Source organism: Lynx canadensis, chromosome F1 (genome assembly GCF_007474595.2).
Source record: "Lynx canadensis isolate LIC74 chromosome F1, mLynCan4.pri.v2, whole genome shotgun sequence".
Lineage (NCBI taxonomy): Eukaryota > Metazoa > Chordata > Mammalia > Carnivora > Felidae > Lynx > Lynx canadensis.
In genome coordinates, this window is record NC_044319.2 from 18,531,726 (window position 1) to 18,547,299 (window position 15,574).

General features: G+C 46.8%; 1 protein-coding gene across 1 annotated transcript in view; it reads right to left on the minus strand.

Moving 5' to 3' along the window:
• The window catches only part of ASTN1 (astrotactin 1), a 303,213-nt gene that overhangs the window by 72,792 nt on the left and 214,847 nt on the right, over positions 1–15,574 (minus strand). Inside the window, 3 exon segments of the mRNA XM_030302950.1 lie at positions 4,578–4,705; positions 6,076–6,270; positions 9,281–9,447. Of these exon segments, the coding sequence (XP_030158810.1) occupies positions 4,578–4,705; positions 6,076–6,270; positions 9,281–9,447 (490 nt within the window).

Genomic DNA, 15,574 nt, shown 5'->3' on the forward strand with positions numbered 1-15,574 from the left:
TCTATTGCTTCCTTTTCAATCCTGAGATTCCAACCAGCTGTGTGACTTTGGGCTGGGCAAATCCTAGGTTTCCACTCTCCTATCTGAAAAGTGGCGATAATGGTATTCATCTCGCCTGCTTTACAGGTGAGCTGCCTGAACCCAGTAAAGTTATGGGGTATAAAGGTATGTTGGATAAGATAAGCATTATACACACACGCGGCTTCTATATGGTTGTCTTCTCTGCCTCATCACCCCCTAATTGTATAAGCTTGACATTTCTTTACAGATGCTTTTAATTATAAATTCCTAGGCTTTAGTTCAGAACAACAGAGGAAAGAAATTACAGCAGGGATGTCAGGGGTTAGGAAGGGGTAACAGTGTCCCATATTCACTCAGGATGAGCCAAGTTCACTGTCACTTAGCTGTCACTTAGCTGCTGAACACAATCCTACTGAATGCATTTCGGCTCCACCATGATCAGGAGACAGTTACGGAACTGTCAGTGCTTGGGAGGTGTTATTTTGTGCCTGCATGTGGATAATATGTCCATTAGTAGGAGAAAGGGGTATTTTAAAGTATATGCTTTCTAGCCGGGTCTAGGATTCTTTCTCAGTGGTGCCCTTGACATGCAGTCAGTTCTAGTTTGTTATGTTATGTTATGTTATGTTATGTTATGTTATGTTATTTTTTTGTTTTATTTTTTTATTTTATTTTTATTTTTGTTATTTGGGACACATCTCTCAATGACTCTTTTTTTTTCAAAAAAAATATCTGACTATGTTTTCTTTAGAAAGAACATACTTTCCCCTATCTATGCTTGAAAAAAGGAATGACTGAATTGATTTATGCACAATCAAGAAAGAAAGAAAAAATGAAGGAAAGAAGGAAGGAAGGAAGAAGGAAGGAAGGAAGGAAGGAAGGAAGGAAGGAAGGAAGGAAGGGAGGAAGGGAGGGAGGAGGGAGGAAGGAGGGGGGAGGGGGGAAGGAGGGAGGGGGGGAAGGGAGGGAGGGAGGGAGGGAAGGAGGGAGGGAGGAAGGAAGGAAGGAAGGAAGATTGGTTTCTCCTGTTATTTTATTTGAAATGTCAGGGAAATGTATTCTGCCCAGAAGTTTTAAAAGTCTGTTTCCTTCAGATGAACCCGAAGAAGTTCCAAAAAGATCAGAGCTCTAAATCTTTACGCAGGTTTAATAATTATGGCACCCACTGGCCCATAAATGTAACCAGCAGCCTCCTCTCCCTCCTTGGTCTGCCTCTGGTTTCTTCTTTTTCTCAACTGAGAGACTCAAAATACAGACAGGCATTGGCCAGACCATATATAAAAATAGAACTCCGACCCCTAATCTGCAGCAAAAAGCTCAGGAAACCAAACTATTATCTACAGTAAGCACCCCAAGAAGCTAGTCTACTGTCTATAAATCAGACTTCTAGAAGTCAGACCACTATATCTGTCAACCAGTCCAGGAAGCCAAACGATAAGCCCTGTAAAAAGTGGCCCAACATGACCAGGACTTGACTGATACCTGACAGCGTTCCTATCTTTGCTGTTGCTCCCAACTTAGGTCCGACCTATGTGCCCCTAAACATCTACCTGGAATGCCTCACTCCAGGTAGTTGGCCCACCCTCATACCAAAAGCGTCCAACCTGGGCCCTCCCTTCTTTCCCTCTGCAGCTTTCCTACTCCTCTGTCAGCCCTTCAGTCTTGGGCCAAAATGCAAGTGACAGCGGCTAAGTCTCTTGCTATAGCAAAAGCTCTGAATAAACAGCCTTCACCTGTTTTAATTTGGCTGCTCTTCATTTATTTCCACACAACTTACAACACAAAAAAGGCTGGCAAAGCTCAGGGTTCTCAACTCTTATATTTTTTTACTTTTTTAAATGTTTGCTTTATTTATTTTTGAAAGAGAGAGAGGGAGAGAGCATGAGCAGGGGAGGGGCAGAGAGAGAGAAGGAGACACAGAACCTGAAGCAGGTTCCAGGCTCTGAGCTATCAGCACAGAGCCCGATGCGGAGCTCAAACTCATGAGCTGTGAGATCATGACCTGAGCCGAAGCCGGATGCTGAACTGAGCCACCCATGTGTTCCGTGACGAAGAGGGAAGCGTTCAGCAAGATAAAGCACAAAAATCAATTATTTTCCAGTATGTTCTTCCAACCAATATTCTGAAAGATGGAAATGGCTATTAGGTGTAAAACGTTCTCTAGTTAAACAGGTTTGGGAATTGCTGGGTTAAGTGAGGCAGAAGGGATTTCATTGCTACAGGGCTTCTTGGGACCTGCTCTCTCTATGCTAAGGAGTTGCAAATTGCTGAGAGGTAGATACTATAGTCTTTCTAAACAATATTTCAAGGAAGAACCTATTTATAGTAGAGCACTGGTTTTTCATGAAAAAACACCACCATGCTTGTAAATGCTGATATTGAAGCTTCTGAAGATCACTTTAGCTCTAAAATCTTCTAAGCTTGTAGGTTTATGGGCATTATAACCTATAATAGCACCTAGGGCAACATGATATGATATTCTCTATGTGACTCTCAGGAAAGATACGATTAAAATGTTACCAGAACTAGAAAGTTAATATAGGAGACATTTGGTCAAACGTCTCTTGAATTCTTCTAGTCATTCTGGGCTTTAAAAAAGCAAGATTGAACCTTTGTGCAACAAATGTTAGACTTCACTCTCTCAAGGCCATGACAAGTGTAAATGATCTATATGGACATCCTTCTACTCCTTTTATGTCCACTATGCCAGACTAGGAGAGGCCCAAGGGTACAGAAGGGAAAGAAGTTTCTGTTGTGGATGAGGACTGGGCTTGGATTTGTTCCTCATTCCCACAGACGTAGAGTCGAACGTGCTCTTCTGATGTTTCTCAGATCTCTCCTCACTCCTCCAAAAATGCCTCAGGTGGTATCCAGGACTCCTCTCTGTCCTTCCAGCCTAGTGACTGAAGCAAAGTCTCCTCACCTCCACAATAAACTACTACGCATGAAGTCTCGGTGGACCTTTAAACAGGAGACAGGTTTCTTTGGTGTGGAACCTGTCCTGTTTCTGTGTGTCATTGTACCCCTCTCTTTCCGGGCATTTTACACACACACATGGGAAGTATTGCTCAGCAAGTGACACGGAAATGAGAAAACCGGACTGCCTACCACTAGACACAGAGCACCAGGAATATTCTACCCACTTTACAAATATGAATTTATTTACTCCTTGTATCCATTCCATAGGGAAGACATTTTTCTATTCATTTTCACAGGTAAAAATATCGAGGCACAGAGAAGGTAGGTAACTTGTCCGAGATCACACAGCCAGGGAAGGGTTGAGCCCAGCTGCCAGGCTCCAGAGCCTACGTTATTAATTGCTACGCAATGCTCCCTCAGACAGACCTACTTCTAATCTGGTTCAGGTCTAAAATAAAGTTTGGACCATAAGGTCATGAACTTGATATCTTGAAAAGGTTTGCCCTCAGCACAATCCATTCTTCAGAAGAGGGAAGAAAAAGGAGAGAAAGGTATTGGATGGGGGAGACACAGAACGAGGAAGCGAGAAGAATAATGGAGACTTGAGCACAGCAGCAGTGTAACTGAGCTCACATCCAGCTTTATAGCAAGTGATGCTGAGTTCCTGGTCGGCCGTCCCTTAGGGGTCCACTGGACTTTTGAAGTGTCTTCTTCAGTCCAGGATGTGTTAACAGGGTAGGTCTCCAGAGGCCCAAAATGGAGGAGCATTCCCTGAGGTTCCTGCCTTTTCCAATCAACCCATATTTTAGTTCCATAATGAGCCCAGGGGAAGAATGCCAGCGGGCTCAAAACAGCATTGAGGGCCATCATCCCCAACTTTTAGGATGAGGCCCGTGAGCCCCCCAGAGACTGCACTGCCTCAAATCACACAGCTAGAAAGAAAGAGCTGTGACTCAAAGCCAGGGTCATTCGACAACAAAACTCTACCATTTTCTCCTCCCTCGTGCTGGTCCATAAGTACCTGCCAGGGAACCCAGCGGCCCCAGTGACAGATATCCTAGGCTATGGTAGCCATCCACCTTCTCTCTGACTTCACTTTCTCGAATCCACCGAGACCTCTAAACCATTACATACCTGCTATGCCATTTGTTTTCAAAGCAACCCAATGAAACTCGCAGGGAAAAGTACTAACACTACCATTTTGCAGATGATTATATAAAAACATTGGCAATTTTACTGACAAATAATCCTACCAGTGTTTCAGGATTAAGTTCTTATTGTTTATTATGGAAATTACTCACTAGTTTCTCTTTTTTTTAATTTTTTTTAAACATTTTTTTCATTTTTGAGAGACAGAGAGAGGCAGAGTGCAAGCAGGGGAGGGGCAGAGAGAGGGAGACACAGAATCCGAAGCAGGCTCCAGGCTTTGAGCCATCAGCACAGAGCCCGATGCGGGGCTCGAGCTCACAGAACACGAGATCATGACCTGAGCTGAAGTCAGACACTCAACCAACTGGGCCACCCAGGTGCCCTGGCTGGTTTCAAAACCAAAATAAGTGAGGTCAAGAGTCTTGATTTTATGAAACCATCAGGAGCTGCCTGCTTTTTGCCAGTTGAGTGGGGCAGGACGTACTCACCAGTCAGGAAGTCGGGGTCAGGGGTGGGCTCCGAGATTTCCTCCAGGCACTGATTCTCCAGGGGAACAGTGGCCACCACAAGACCATCTGGCAGTTGCTGGTCTAAACCCCGAGCAAAGTTGTTTTGCCTGGAAATAGAATAGATGGTCATTTCTGAGTGTTAAGGTGAATCCCACTTCTTGGTGGGCAATCTAGATCTCAACCTACAATAAAAAAATTCTTCCTAGACCAAAAGGCTTCCCTCCTCCTGAACCTCACTTGCTGGACATGCCTGGAGTAGGACAGGGTGTGAGAGGTAGGGTGAGGGCCAGAACAGACGAGACATAAATCAGCTGAAAAGGTTATTCAGAAGATAGAGAACATTCTTCCCTTCCTCCCATCCCAGGCCCTACCTCCTGATCCACACTCCCCAAGATCTGGGCATACACAGTCTTATTTCTAGACTACAGAGAAGATTCCAGCCACCACAAGATTAGTTATGACATCTCACTGCTTGCCATTGGCAAATGAAGTCCCAGCCTATAAGGGGAAAAGTCTACTGTCTGTAACAGAAAAAGCAACTGATTCCAAGAACTGGCTTGGGTATTTACTCTTGGTTTGCTCATAAGGGTCCAGGCCTAGGATGTTACCGATTACTGGTCCATATTATAACATTCTCCTCCTCCTCCTCCCCTTCATCATCATCATTGTCTCCTGGGAAGCATGGGCTCTGAGGAAGATGTATTCTAACAGCCTAAGACAGACTAGGAACAGGGGTCAAATGGAGAATCTCCAAGAAGTATTCTAAATCAATGTCTTCAAATATTTTGCTCTCAGGACCCCTTTGTAGTTTTAAAAGTAAATGAAGGCCCCACATAGATTTTGTTTGTTTGGATTTTATCTGTCAATATTTACCATATTAGAAATTGAAAGAGAAATTTTTGTAATATGTATTAATCCATCTAAAAATGAACATATTGTGAAAAATGATGAGGGGAGTGGCATTACTTTATATTTTTTGCAAATTTCTTTTGCAGCTGGCTTCTCTCCTCCCCATGCAACTTACTGTAATGTACTGTTAGGGTTGAAGTGAATGAGGAAAATCCATTCTCTCTGTAGTTGGGAGAGGCAGGACCTTGTATAGCTCCTGAAAGGATCTCAGGGACCCTCAGGATCCTTGGGCCATACTTGAGGACTACTATTCTAGACTGACTCACACACTGATTCTTCCACTCAGAGCAAATCAGAACATGAGGATTCTCTGGTGGCTCCCATGGGAAATCTGCAGTCCCTGCCTGGGCAAGACAGAAATTTATTTAACACTTTTTTTCACCCTGAGGAAGCACGGTTCCCAGATTCTGGAAAGAGGAGAAGACCACGGGAGAGAACACAACCTGTCCTTTTAGGATGCCGTTCCCCTTGCTCTAAGATACAAAGCTTTATGCTGACTTTAAAGCTCTTCAAGGAAGAAGACCCACCAATGGCACCGAATAATCAGTTCTATAGACATGAGAATCACCTGAATGTTCCTTTCAGCACTTGCCCAGCAGCGACTTCCTTGGAATGGTTGTTGTAACCAAAGAACATTTCCCCAAAGAGGGTCTGGTTCATGGGAAGCTCCCTGCTTTCCCCACAGTCACCGCCCTCTGGGCAGGTCTCCGCGATGAGCTGGCAAGAGCGTCCATCCACACCAAGCTTGTAATCCTCGATGCACCTACCATGGTGGAAAACTCAAGATAAAAAGCTGTTCCATCAATGAGATATGCAGTCAACTCAACCCAACAGATTGGGAAGAAACACCTCTGGGAGAGTGCTGGGTGGTAAAGATTATGAGTATCCCAGGTTCATTTTGGTCCCTTTAGAACTCAGTTTCTTAAGCCTACAAACCGAGTCTCCTTCCATTATGTGATCATACAGAAACTCTCACCTTTCCTCTGCAGACAAGTGCTTTCAGAGCTTTGGAATGCTTCCTTCTCTAAGTATATCCTCTCCCAAATAGATCAGGGGAAGAGTCACAGGCCATAAGCTTGTAAGCGGGTTACCACATTGAAATCTGAGATATTCTATAACCTTTCTCCAGAACCATCAGTGTGGCCAGACCCTGCATTTGTTTGGAGGGTAATTAGGCAGCAAAAGGAATGACACTGGGCTTAAGAAATTAATAACCTTCTCATCTGGTCCTGTGACAAGTCAACTAGGAAATTAGAAAGATCGATCATCTTCCGACTGTGTTCTGGGTGAATGTATCCAAACACAAGATCGTCCCATGTTAAACTCCCCCTCCATTCCGAGTAGCCTTCCTGAACTAAATAGACGCTAGGGCACGATGTGTGAACACCTCCTTGGCGTCCCTCCCCATTAAGCATGTACAGTTACTCTAACGGAAGAGCAGTACTGATGTTGGTAAATATGGCTCAGTGACCCAGCAGTCATTAATGGGACCTTATTTGTAGTTATACTGAGAAAAATGTAATTTGTTCAAGGACTACTTTGATAAACCCATCATTTAAAAAGCAGATTAATTTAATGTGGGTTTCTCCTTAAAATATACCGGATTTAGAATTTATAGATGTTCGTGACATGAAAACACATCATTTATCACTATCTATGGTAATTTTCGTAACAAGATAAAGACCTCTCTTCTATATGGAGGAACAAATAATCACAGTGTTAAGTGGTGAGAAGTGATGACGGTGCCCTTTACTGGGTGACCTTGGGTGAGTCGATTAAACTCTCTGAGCTTCAGTTTCTACAACTGTAAAAGGCGGGGGAAAGGCTGCTTTGCAGAGCTATTGAGAAGATCAAGTGAGACAATGAACTTAAAGAACTTACAGTGTCCCCGGCAAACAGCAAATACTCATCAAATCCTGCTATCGCTATCATCAGCAGAGGGACGAATGAGGTCCGTGTTACCGCAACTTTAACGGTTCATATTCCGCATTTGCCATTTACAGATTTGTGTTAACCGGTATGAACTATAGCTCTTTAACTTTAAGTGCCTGTGATTTAGTCTTTACACAAAAGTATGAAGTCTTGGAACTCTTTTGGCAGGCCATATACAGGGGCTTGGAGAGTGCTAAATTCACACACGTACCAAATTCTGACTGAAATCAGAAAGAGAGTCCAGGTAGGAACCTACTGCATTAGTCCAGTACACAGATGTCCCCACAAGGGATTCTATAGCTCCAGCCTAGGTCTGGGACAAGACAGTGAAGTGGCTCCTTCCTGGAACCATAACTCACTGTGTCTGGAAAGAACCGTGAAGCCGGCCGATCCCCTCTCAGTCCCTCCTAAGTGTCCTGACAGCTCCCCCTTCCGCACTGCCCCACTCGCCCCTCCTTCTTGGTGTTCATACATGTGTCCCACCGTAAACTCCTTTGAGGGCAGAGGCCAGTCACCTATCCTGCGGTCTCTCCTGTATCTAACACTTAACTAGGTTCTCTGCACAGACCAGATGCCCATATGTATGTTTACCAAATAATTTATGAAAGTATCTCTATTAATTGAAGCGGGCCAGCTGTACCCCACGACATTATAGAGACGTTGCAATTTAGAACAAGTTGCCACTTACAGAAGGGAATTTTACAAGAAACTGAAGGTAAAAACTATCAATTGAAAAGAAACAAAATACAATGAAATACAATAAAATAACATTAGCACTCCACCCAATAATCCTGTCATGATTATTCAGCAGGCACTGGCTTTTAGCGACAAGCTAGCATAGCTTTATTATTATAAACATTGATTTTCATTGCAAGACTCTTAGATTATGAGATCCTTGAGGGCAAGAACCATATGTCATTCATCTGTGCTGCCCGGGGGCTGGCATGGTGTGTGGCATAAAGCATGCACCCTCCCTGACAGCGGGGGAGACAGGGGTGGGGAGGGGGAGAGGAGGGAGGGAAGGGAAGGATCGGGGAGAGAGAAGAAGGGAAGGAGGAAGGAAAGCGGAGGAAAGGACAGGCAAGCAAACCATGAGTGTACAAGAATGGGCCAAATCGTTATTTACTTTATAAATATAACAAGCAATGGTCTTTAAATATAATTCTAGTCAGTGGTATAAATGTAAATTTTGAGGGAACCGCAGAATTAAAGAGAGAGAGAGAGAGAGCCTGGATTCTAATCCTGATCTTCCCGCTTACCAACTCCCAGTCTTGAGGAGCATCTTAACCTCACGGTACATTGGTTTTCTCCTCTGTAAAATGGGGTGGCGCTGCCTGCCCTGTTCCCTCACACATTTATCCTGGGAACAAATGAAATGAGGGCTCTTTGACTGCACCGAGGAATGACCAGGTCAGGGGGAGGGTGGCTGCATAAAATGCTGGGGCTTTGGGGGCAGAGTTTAATCATGTTTCCACTCCTCCAAAGACTTCCCCCTCCCCTTCTCTGAGAATTAATTCATTTTACACAATCTTTCCCAAGCTTTTGGGCCATGAAACCCTCGTGTCACAAAACACAGTTAACACAGTTGCGCAGAACAGTTTGGAAAATTCTGGGGTATGCTGGCAATGACTGCGGTCAGCTTCCTCTCCCACGGGGATGGGACTAGACTTTCCCTGAGGGTCCTCTCAACTCTTGACTTTTAAAGTGTTGCTCTTCCGGTCCTGCAGGCTCTTTCTTCAGAGCCTAAGGGCTGGCCTAGGGTGACCGGTTCATTTAGATTTACTTTCCTGGCTTTAACACTGACCATCCCGCATCCCAGCCTCACGGGCGGCTCGACTCACCCACAGAACATGAGGATGTTGTACAAGGTGGGGTCATCCGGGAAGGGCGCCATCTGCTGGAGACACAGCTGCTCACAGCCGCCATTGAAGCCATCTGAGCAGTCCACCCCAATGTGGCGGTCGTAGCAGCCAGAGCTGTCCTTCATGGGGCTCAGTCCGGACGGGCACTGGAACAGTCAAAAAAACACCCACGCAGGGAGGTGAATCAGGGGACTGAGTTCTCAGGGAACCAGAGTGTAACCACTCATGCCTATTCTTAGCACTCGGCCTTGAAACCATTAACATTGGCAAGTAATGCACGAATTTCCCACCGTGCTGGACTCCCATTAAAAGCAAGCGACCTTTTTGACATCTTGCTTCTTTTCTCTGGGCACAGATCACACACATTTGCATTAAAGCCAGTTCCTCTACACGGGCTAGAAGGGGACGTCACAGCAAGACAAGAGTGAGGTGTGCTGGCCTCCCAACTGGGTGGCAGCAGTGGGGCAGAACTGAACAGCAACAGCAGAGACTTCTTTGGACTAGTTGGACTAAGGGGAGGGAGTGCTACTGTCTGCACTTAGTATTAATAGGACTTTTTTTTTTTAACATGCAAACATGTTGCCAACCAGATAGCCGACGGTGTTGGAGAGAATGGGCAGAGCCAGGACTTCCAGCTGGAAGGAGGAAGTGGACTTTCTCCGTGACCCTGGAGGGAGATTTGACTGCTCTCCTGGAGGGAGTGGCCGGACCCACAACCCTCCCGCCTCAAGGACGCCTGCGGGGGACGCGACACAAGGGCATCTGCTACATGACACCCACAGGTGCTGCGCTTGGGTCTGGGCTTTGTCCCAGTGTCCTGGATGCTCTTATTGTGCAACGATTAGCTTCTCCGCACGGCTACGTCCTCAGTAAATTCCCCAGGAGTGCCAGCAAAGATAATCCAGGTGGAGATGTCAGCCAGAATCTGGGCAAGACAAAGGGGCTTGGTGAGCAGGGGGAGCCCTCTCACACACCAGGCCGGGTCTAACTCATCGGTCTTACTCATTCAGCTCTCGACACATCCCCTTGAAGTACGGAGCATGATCGGTCCCATGGGACAGGCGAAGAAGCCGCAGCACAGAAAACTTAACTTTCCTAAAGTCCCACTGCCGATCAGGCAGGACCACACCTAAAACCTGGCAGGCTGAGTATGGGGGTCCGCGACTCGGCCGCCCCATCATTAGCTTCCACAGCGATCTGTCTCTCGCACCATAGTCACTGTTTACTGAGCACTTACTAGGAGCCGGGCATTACGGTGGTGCTCTGGGTATTTCGTCTCACAGCACCCTCTAGGAGGGTCCTCATTTAATCCATGCGGAAACCATTAACATTGCCAATTAACGGCACTGGAGCCCGCCAAAAAGAGTCAATGAATGTGTTTCGCCTTCCTGCTTCTTCTGTCTGTTCAATAGATTCGGCACATTTGCGCGACGGCCGGAAGAGGGGTTAGTAACTTGCTCAGGGCCAAGCCGCTAGCGTGGGGCCGAGCTGGGGGTCTGTCTAGAGATGACTGTGCTACACACACTATCAACTAACGAACGCGCTCCTCCAAGACCAAACCGGAAAACGTTCAAAACCTGGTAGAACAGCGTCAACCCTCCCACCCTCCTCCTGCCCTGTTGCCTGGCTGCTTCTTTTGCTCGACTGCCAAGCACTCTGGCCTAGGAGCCCGGGGCTGCCGCAGGTGGGCCTGGGAAAACCCGCCTCCCCTCCCCGCAAGATCACAGCAGGATGCGCACTGTTTGCTGACACTAATTCTGCAATTTCCCAAACAAATGGCCCCTCGGTGGGCCCACCGGGCTACCAGGCTGGCCCACCCCCTTCCTCCCCATGAAGCCAGCTGGAGTGCTGGAAGGTGAGGGCATTCAAAGCCACTTCCAAGGGCTGCCCCACGCGGTGCAGACCCAGATGTTCCAGATGATGGTGAACAAGCAAATGAGGCAGCTGAGGATGGCACCCCATGTTTTGTTAGCACCCCACCCATCCACCTCCTTGGCCATCCAGCTGTTAGGGCAGATGTGCCACCAGAAGGGAGCTGGCTTCACCACTGTGAGGCTGCCCCGCATGGATGTGGAAGTTCGATTGGAATTAAATGGGCTGCCCTGGTTGCTAGGAGTCCTTTTTCTTTTTTCCCTTCTGTGAAGCTTAAGAAAAGCCATCAAAGTAGAGACAAAGCCAGCCCTCCTGTCGTTCCCACGTGTGGTTTCAACCCTTGCATCGGCGAGCTCACCAGCCAGGACTCCCACCTTCCCAACCGCCCGCTTTTTTTTCCACCTGCTTGTTTCCATTAAGCGTGATTTCTGACGAAGACTTCACCAAAGGAAACCCAAGCAGGCTTTGTTCCAGAATTCCAAAGCCTGGCATATCCACAACTTGCCTGGCCCTGATGTCTGGATGCCCACTGCTGTGCCAAGTCGGACCACCTGATATTTACAGTCTCTCGGGAGATCTGGAGAGAAGATGGTTAGCTGCCTTGTCCCAGTTGCACTGTTTCTGTTCTTTTTTTTTTAATTTTTTTTTTTTCAACGTTTATTTTATTTTTGGGACAGAGAGAGACAGAGCATGAACGGGGGAGGGGCAGAGAGAGAGGGAGACACAGAATCGGAAACAGGCTCCAGGCTCTGAGCCATCAGCCCAGAGCCCGACGCGGGGCTCGAACTCACGGAGCGCGAGATCGTGACCTGGCTGAAGTCGGACGCTTAGCCGACTGCGCCACCCAGGCGCCCCTGTTTCTGTTGTTCTTATAAGCAAAGCGAGAATAACAATAACAGCCATCGGGAGTTAAGCAATTCCGTGTGCAGGACAATCAATATATATTATCTTCAATAGCAACAACACAGACTTTTTCTCACCTCACTTTACAGATGAGCAAACTTAAGACTCAGAAAGATTAAGTAGTACCTTGTTTCAGGTCACAGAGGTGGAAAATGGCAGAATCAGATTTTGGAACTAGATCTATTTGACCTCAGAGCTCAAGTCTGTCTCTTCTACTCTGCTGTGCTGCTTCTCAGGTGTGAGAAAACGTGGACTCATTGGAATCCCTAATGAAATAAAGTCAATTCAATACATCCACAGGTAAAGCAATCTGGTAGACTTGTTGTTTGTTTGATTGTTTTGAGCAACTCCCAGAGTACATCCTGGGATCAATTATGGATTTGTAGGTTTAGCCTAATATTCTTTTTATTTCTATTTCTCTCTGTGTCTCTCACTCACCCTTCTCCTTCACACACACACACACACACACACACACACACACACATTATGGGTACAAATATTTATAAGGCAAAAACACTCAAAACGTCCAGAGGGATGACCCTGAAGGCAAGACAAGCTCCTCAATCACTGAAAAAGAGGCAATTATCTTCACTGCACCGTAACTCACTTGGTCTGCAGTTCAGGGAAAAATATTCTTGAAAGATTTCCAGGAAAAAGGCCGAAACCGAAAATACAGTTTTCTTCTCAACCCTGGTGGAACCAGAACACCCATTCTCCAACAGGCCCGATCAATCAAGTTTCCCACAGTTGACGTTTGTTTTTGTTTTTGCCCACATGTTCCTTGTACTGTTGTGGTCACATTCTGGACTCCTCAAAATCTGAATCTCAATACAAAAAAAAACTACTGGCTCCAAACCATGCCTTCTTCTTAGAAGTATTTGCAGCCACAGCCCAGTTGTCAGGAGAGAAATCTTGCCTCCAGGAGGAGTTGGTATTTTCTCTTGGCAAGTGTTGGCCATTCTCACCTCCTGGCTTGTGCACGAACTCTCCACTTACTCCTTAAAAGAGCACTGTTTGCTCAGGATGGAGCCCCACAGTCATGTATTAACTCCTCTCATATTAGGTTACATTTAGCAGTCCCAGAGCCTTTAGAAACGAGGGGCTTAAAAAGAAAACTCCGTTTATTATGGCAACAACCCTTCCCCATCAAGAAGGTCTAATAAATGAGCTCATATTTTAGCGACCCCTAAACTACACAAGGTTAATCATCTTTCATGAGATGCTCATGGCTTCTTGACTTATTACTGGTCTAAGGCATCATTTGCTAATGAGATTAAAATGATGCCCCCCCCCCCCCAATTCAACTTCTTTTCTTCACTGTCTCTTCCCTCTTTTTCTCCCAATGATTTTTGGTTGATTAATTACTTAGGAGTCTAGTCAAATCTCACTAGGCCCGAGACACACACCCTTCTGTTCCAGATTACGAGGCAGATGCTGTTAGCCGATGACTAGGAGTGATGGACACGTGAGCATGTTCGGGGCCCCTGGGAGAAGAGGAACACATTCCCGCAGGTGAACCTGCCTTGCCTTACCTGGATGATTCATAAGATATCCAACCATAATGTCTACTCCAAACAAGCTCCCCTTGACTACACGGCGATCTTCCTTTTACAAATAATGATTTCCCTGACTTTTCGATGGGCTCTGACATGCCAACCCAAGCCATGCAGGACTTCTCCCAAGGGGAAAGTTTGGTGGAATTAAATTTATGTTTCAGCTTCCTGCCCCCATTTCTCTGAAAGCCTCTGAGGCATAGGCTTCTGCTTACTGTCCTACAGAGAGAAAGAGATATGGTCATCTGTAATGGTCTCTGCACATCTGTGCTCCAGCAGAGGTGAAATGACACATTTGGTGGGAAACCACTGTGGGCAGCATGTGGACAGAAGGGCGGCAGGGTCACTGGGTAATTCAAAGCTCATTAGAGCATAATGCTCTGGCAGGCAAGGTCATGTGTTCATTACACGGGAATGCGGGACAGCTGACCCCTTGCCTTCCAAGGCCACGGTCTGCTCACCTAAGTGCACACGGATAGTGCACCAAGCAGAGGCATTTTTTGGCCACTTTCAGGAAGAGTGTGGAGATGAGGAAGGGGCAGTAGAGCATGGGCTTTCTGTTATTTTAGAGCACTGGAAATAATTTTCAAACCTTCTAAGCGTTTTAACTTAAAACTCAACAGGTAGGCTGGATGAGAAGAAGGATGGCCTGGCTCAAGCTGGGAATGGGGACCAGCATCCTGCCCACCAAGTCTGCCCCAATCCCACTGCCATCTCCCACCTGTGGCCCCCAAGGGTGTCAGCAATATAACCTCCGGAGCCTGTGAACGCGTCCCCTTACATGACAGAAGGCGCTTTGCAGGTCAAGTTGAGAGGGGGAGATTATCCTGGATTATCCAGGTAGACCCAACGTCACCACAGGAGCCCTTAAAAGCGGATGAGAGAAGCCGAAGATCAGAGAGCAGGTGCTACAGAAGAATGGCCAGAAAAAATGCAACGTAGCTGGCTTTAAAGATACAAGAAGGGGACCAGGAACCAAAACCCTTGGGCAGACGCTAAAAGCTAGAAAAGCCAAGGCAATGGATTCTCCCCTGGAGCCTCCAGAAAAGAATGCAGCCCTGCAGATACCTGATTTTAGCCCCATGAGACTCCTGTTGCATTCTCACCTAGAGAGCTGTAAGATAATAGATGAGTACTGTTTTAAGCCACTAAACCCGTGGTCCTTTGTTACAGCAACAATAGGACACTAATACAGTCACTTTGCAGGACCTTAGGGAACTTCACAGGACACAGAGCCCCCGCTCTGGTGCTCTCCAGGGAGGCATTACAGCTCCCACCTCGGCACAGTAAGGACAATGGGTAGAAGTAAGACCCAAGTTATCAGCAGCGGGTGGCTGACCTCTGCTCCGGGAACCTTCCCAAAGGTTCAACAATCCCCGCTTTGGGAGAGTGTTCTGGTTGGGAACTGAGAGACCGTGGCTTCCACAGGTCTGTGCCTTTCACGGGCATTTGTTTCCTGTCCTCAGAGACAACATAAACAATAGGGCAATTAACTGGGTAGCAATTAACCCTGTGGGAGTCCATGCGTAACCGAGAAACGTGTCCTGCCTTCCTAGAAAGAATGAAGATTGAGCAGCCCATGTGCACCAGCCCCACCTGTCTGGCTTGCAGCCAATCGGGAAAATACACAGGTGCCTCCTCTTGTCCCACATCCCTGTCCCTTTCCCAGGTTCCTTCAGGGCCAGTGTGTTCGGAGTTCCTCACCTCTTTCTCCTTCCACAAAAACATACCTCTCCTGAGAAGGCTTTCGGTTGGGCACCCAGAGCACTGAATGTCAGGGTTGACATGGAGAGGAGAACGGCAGCCCAGTTCACCCAAATGGCACTCCGGTGCCGCCCAAAGGCCCCTGGCCCTGGCCCACACCTCCAGACGACTCTGGAAGGCTCTGCTATCAACATCAGAGCTCTCGCACAGTGCTGACGTCTGGCTCAGCTCACCGTAAGTC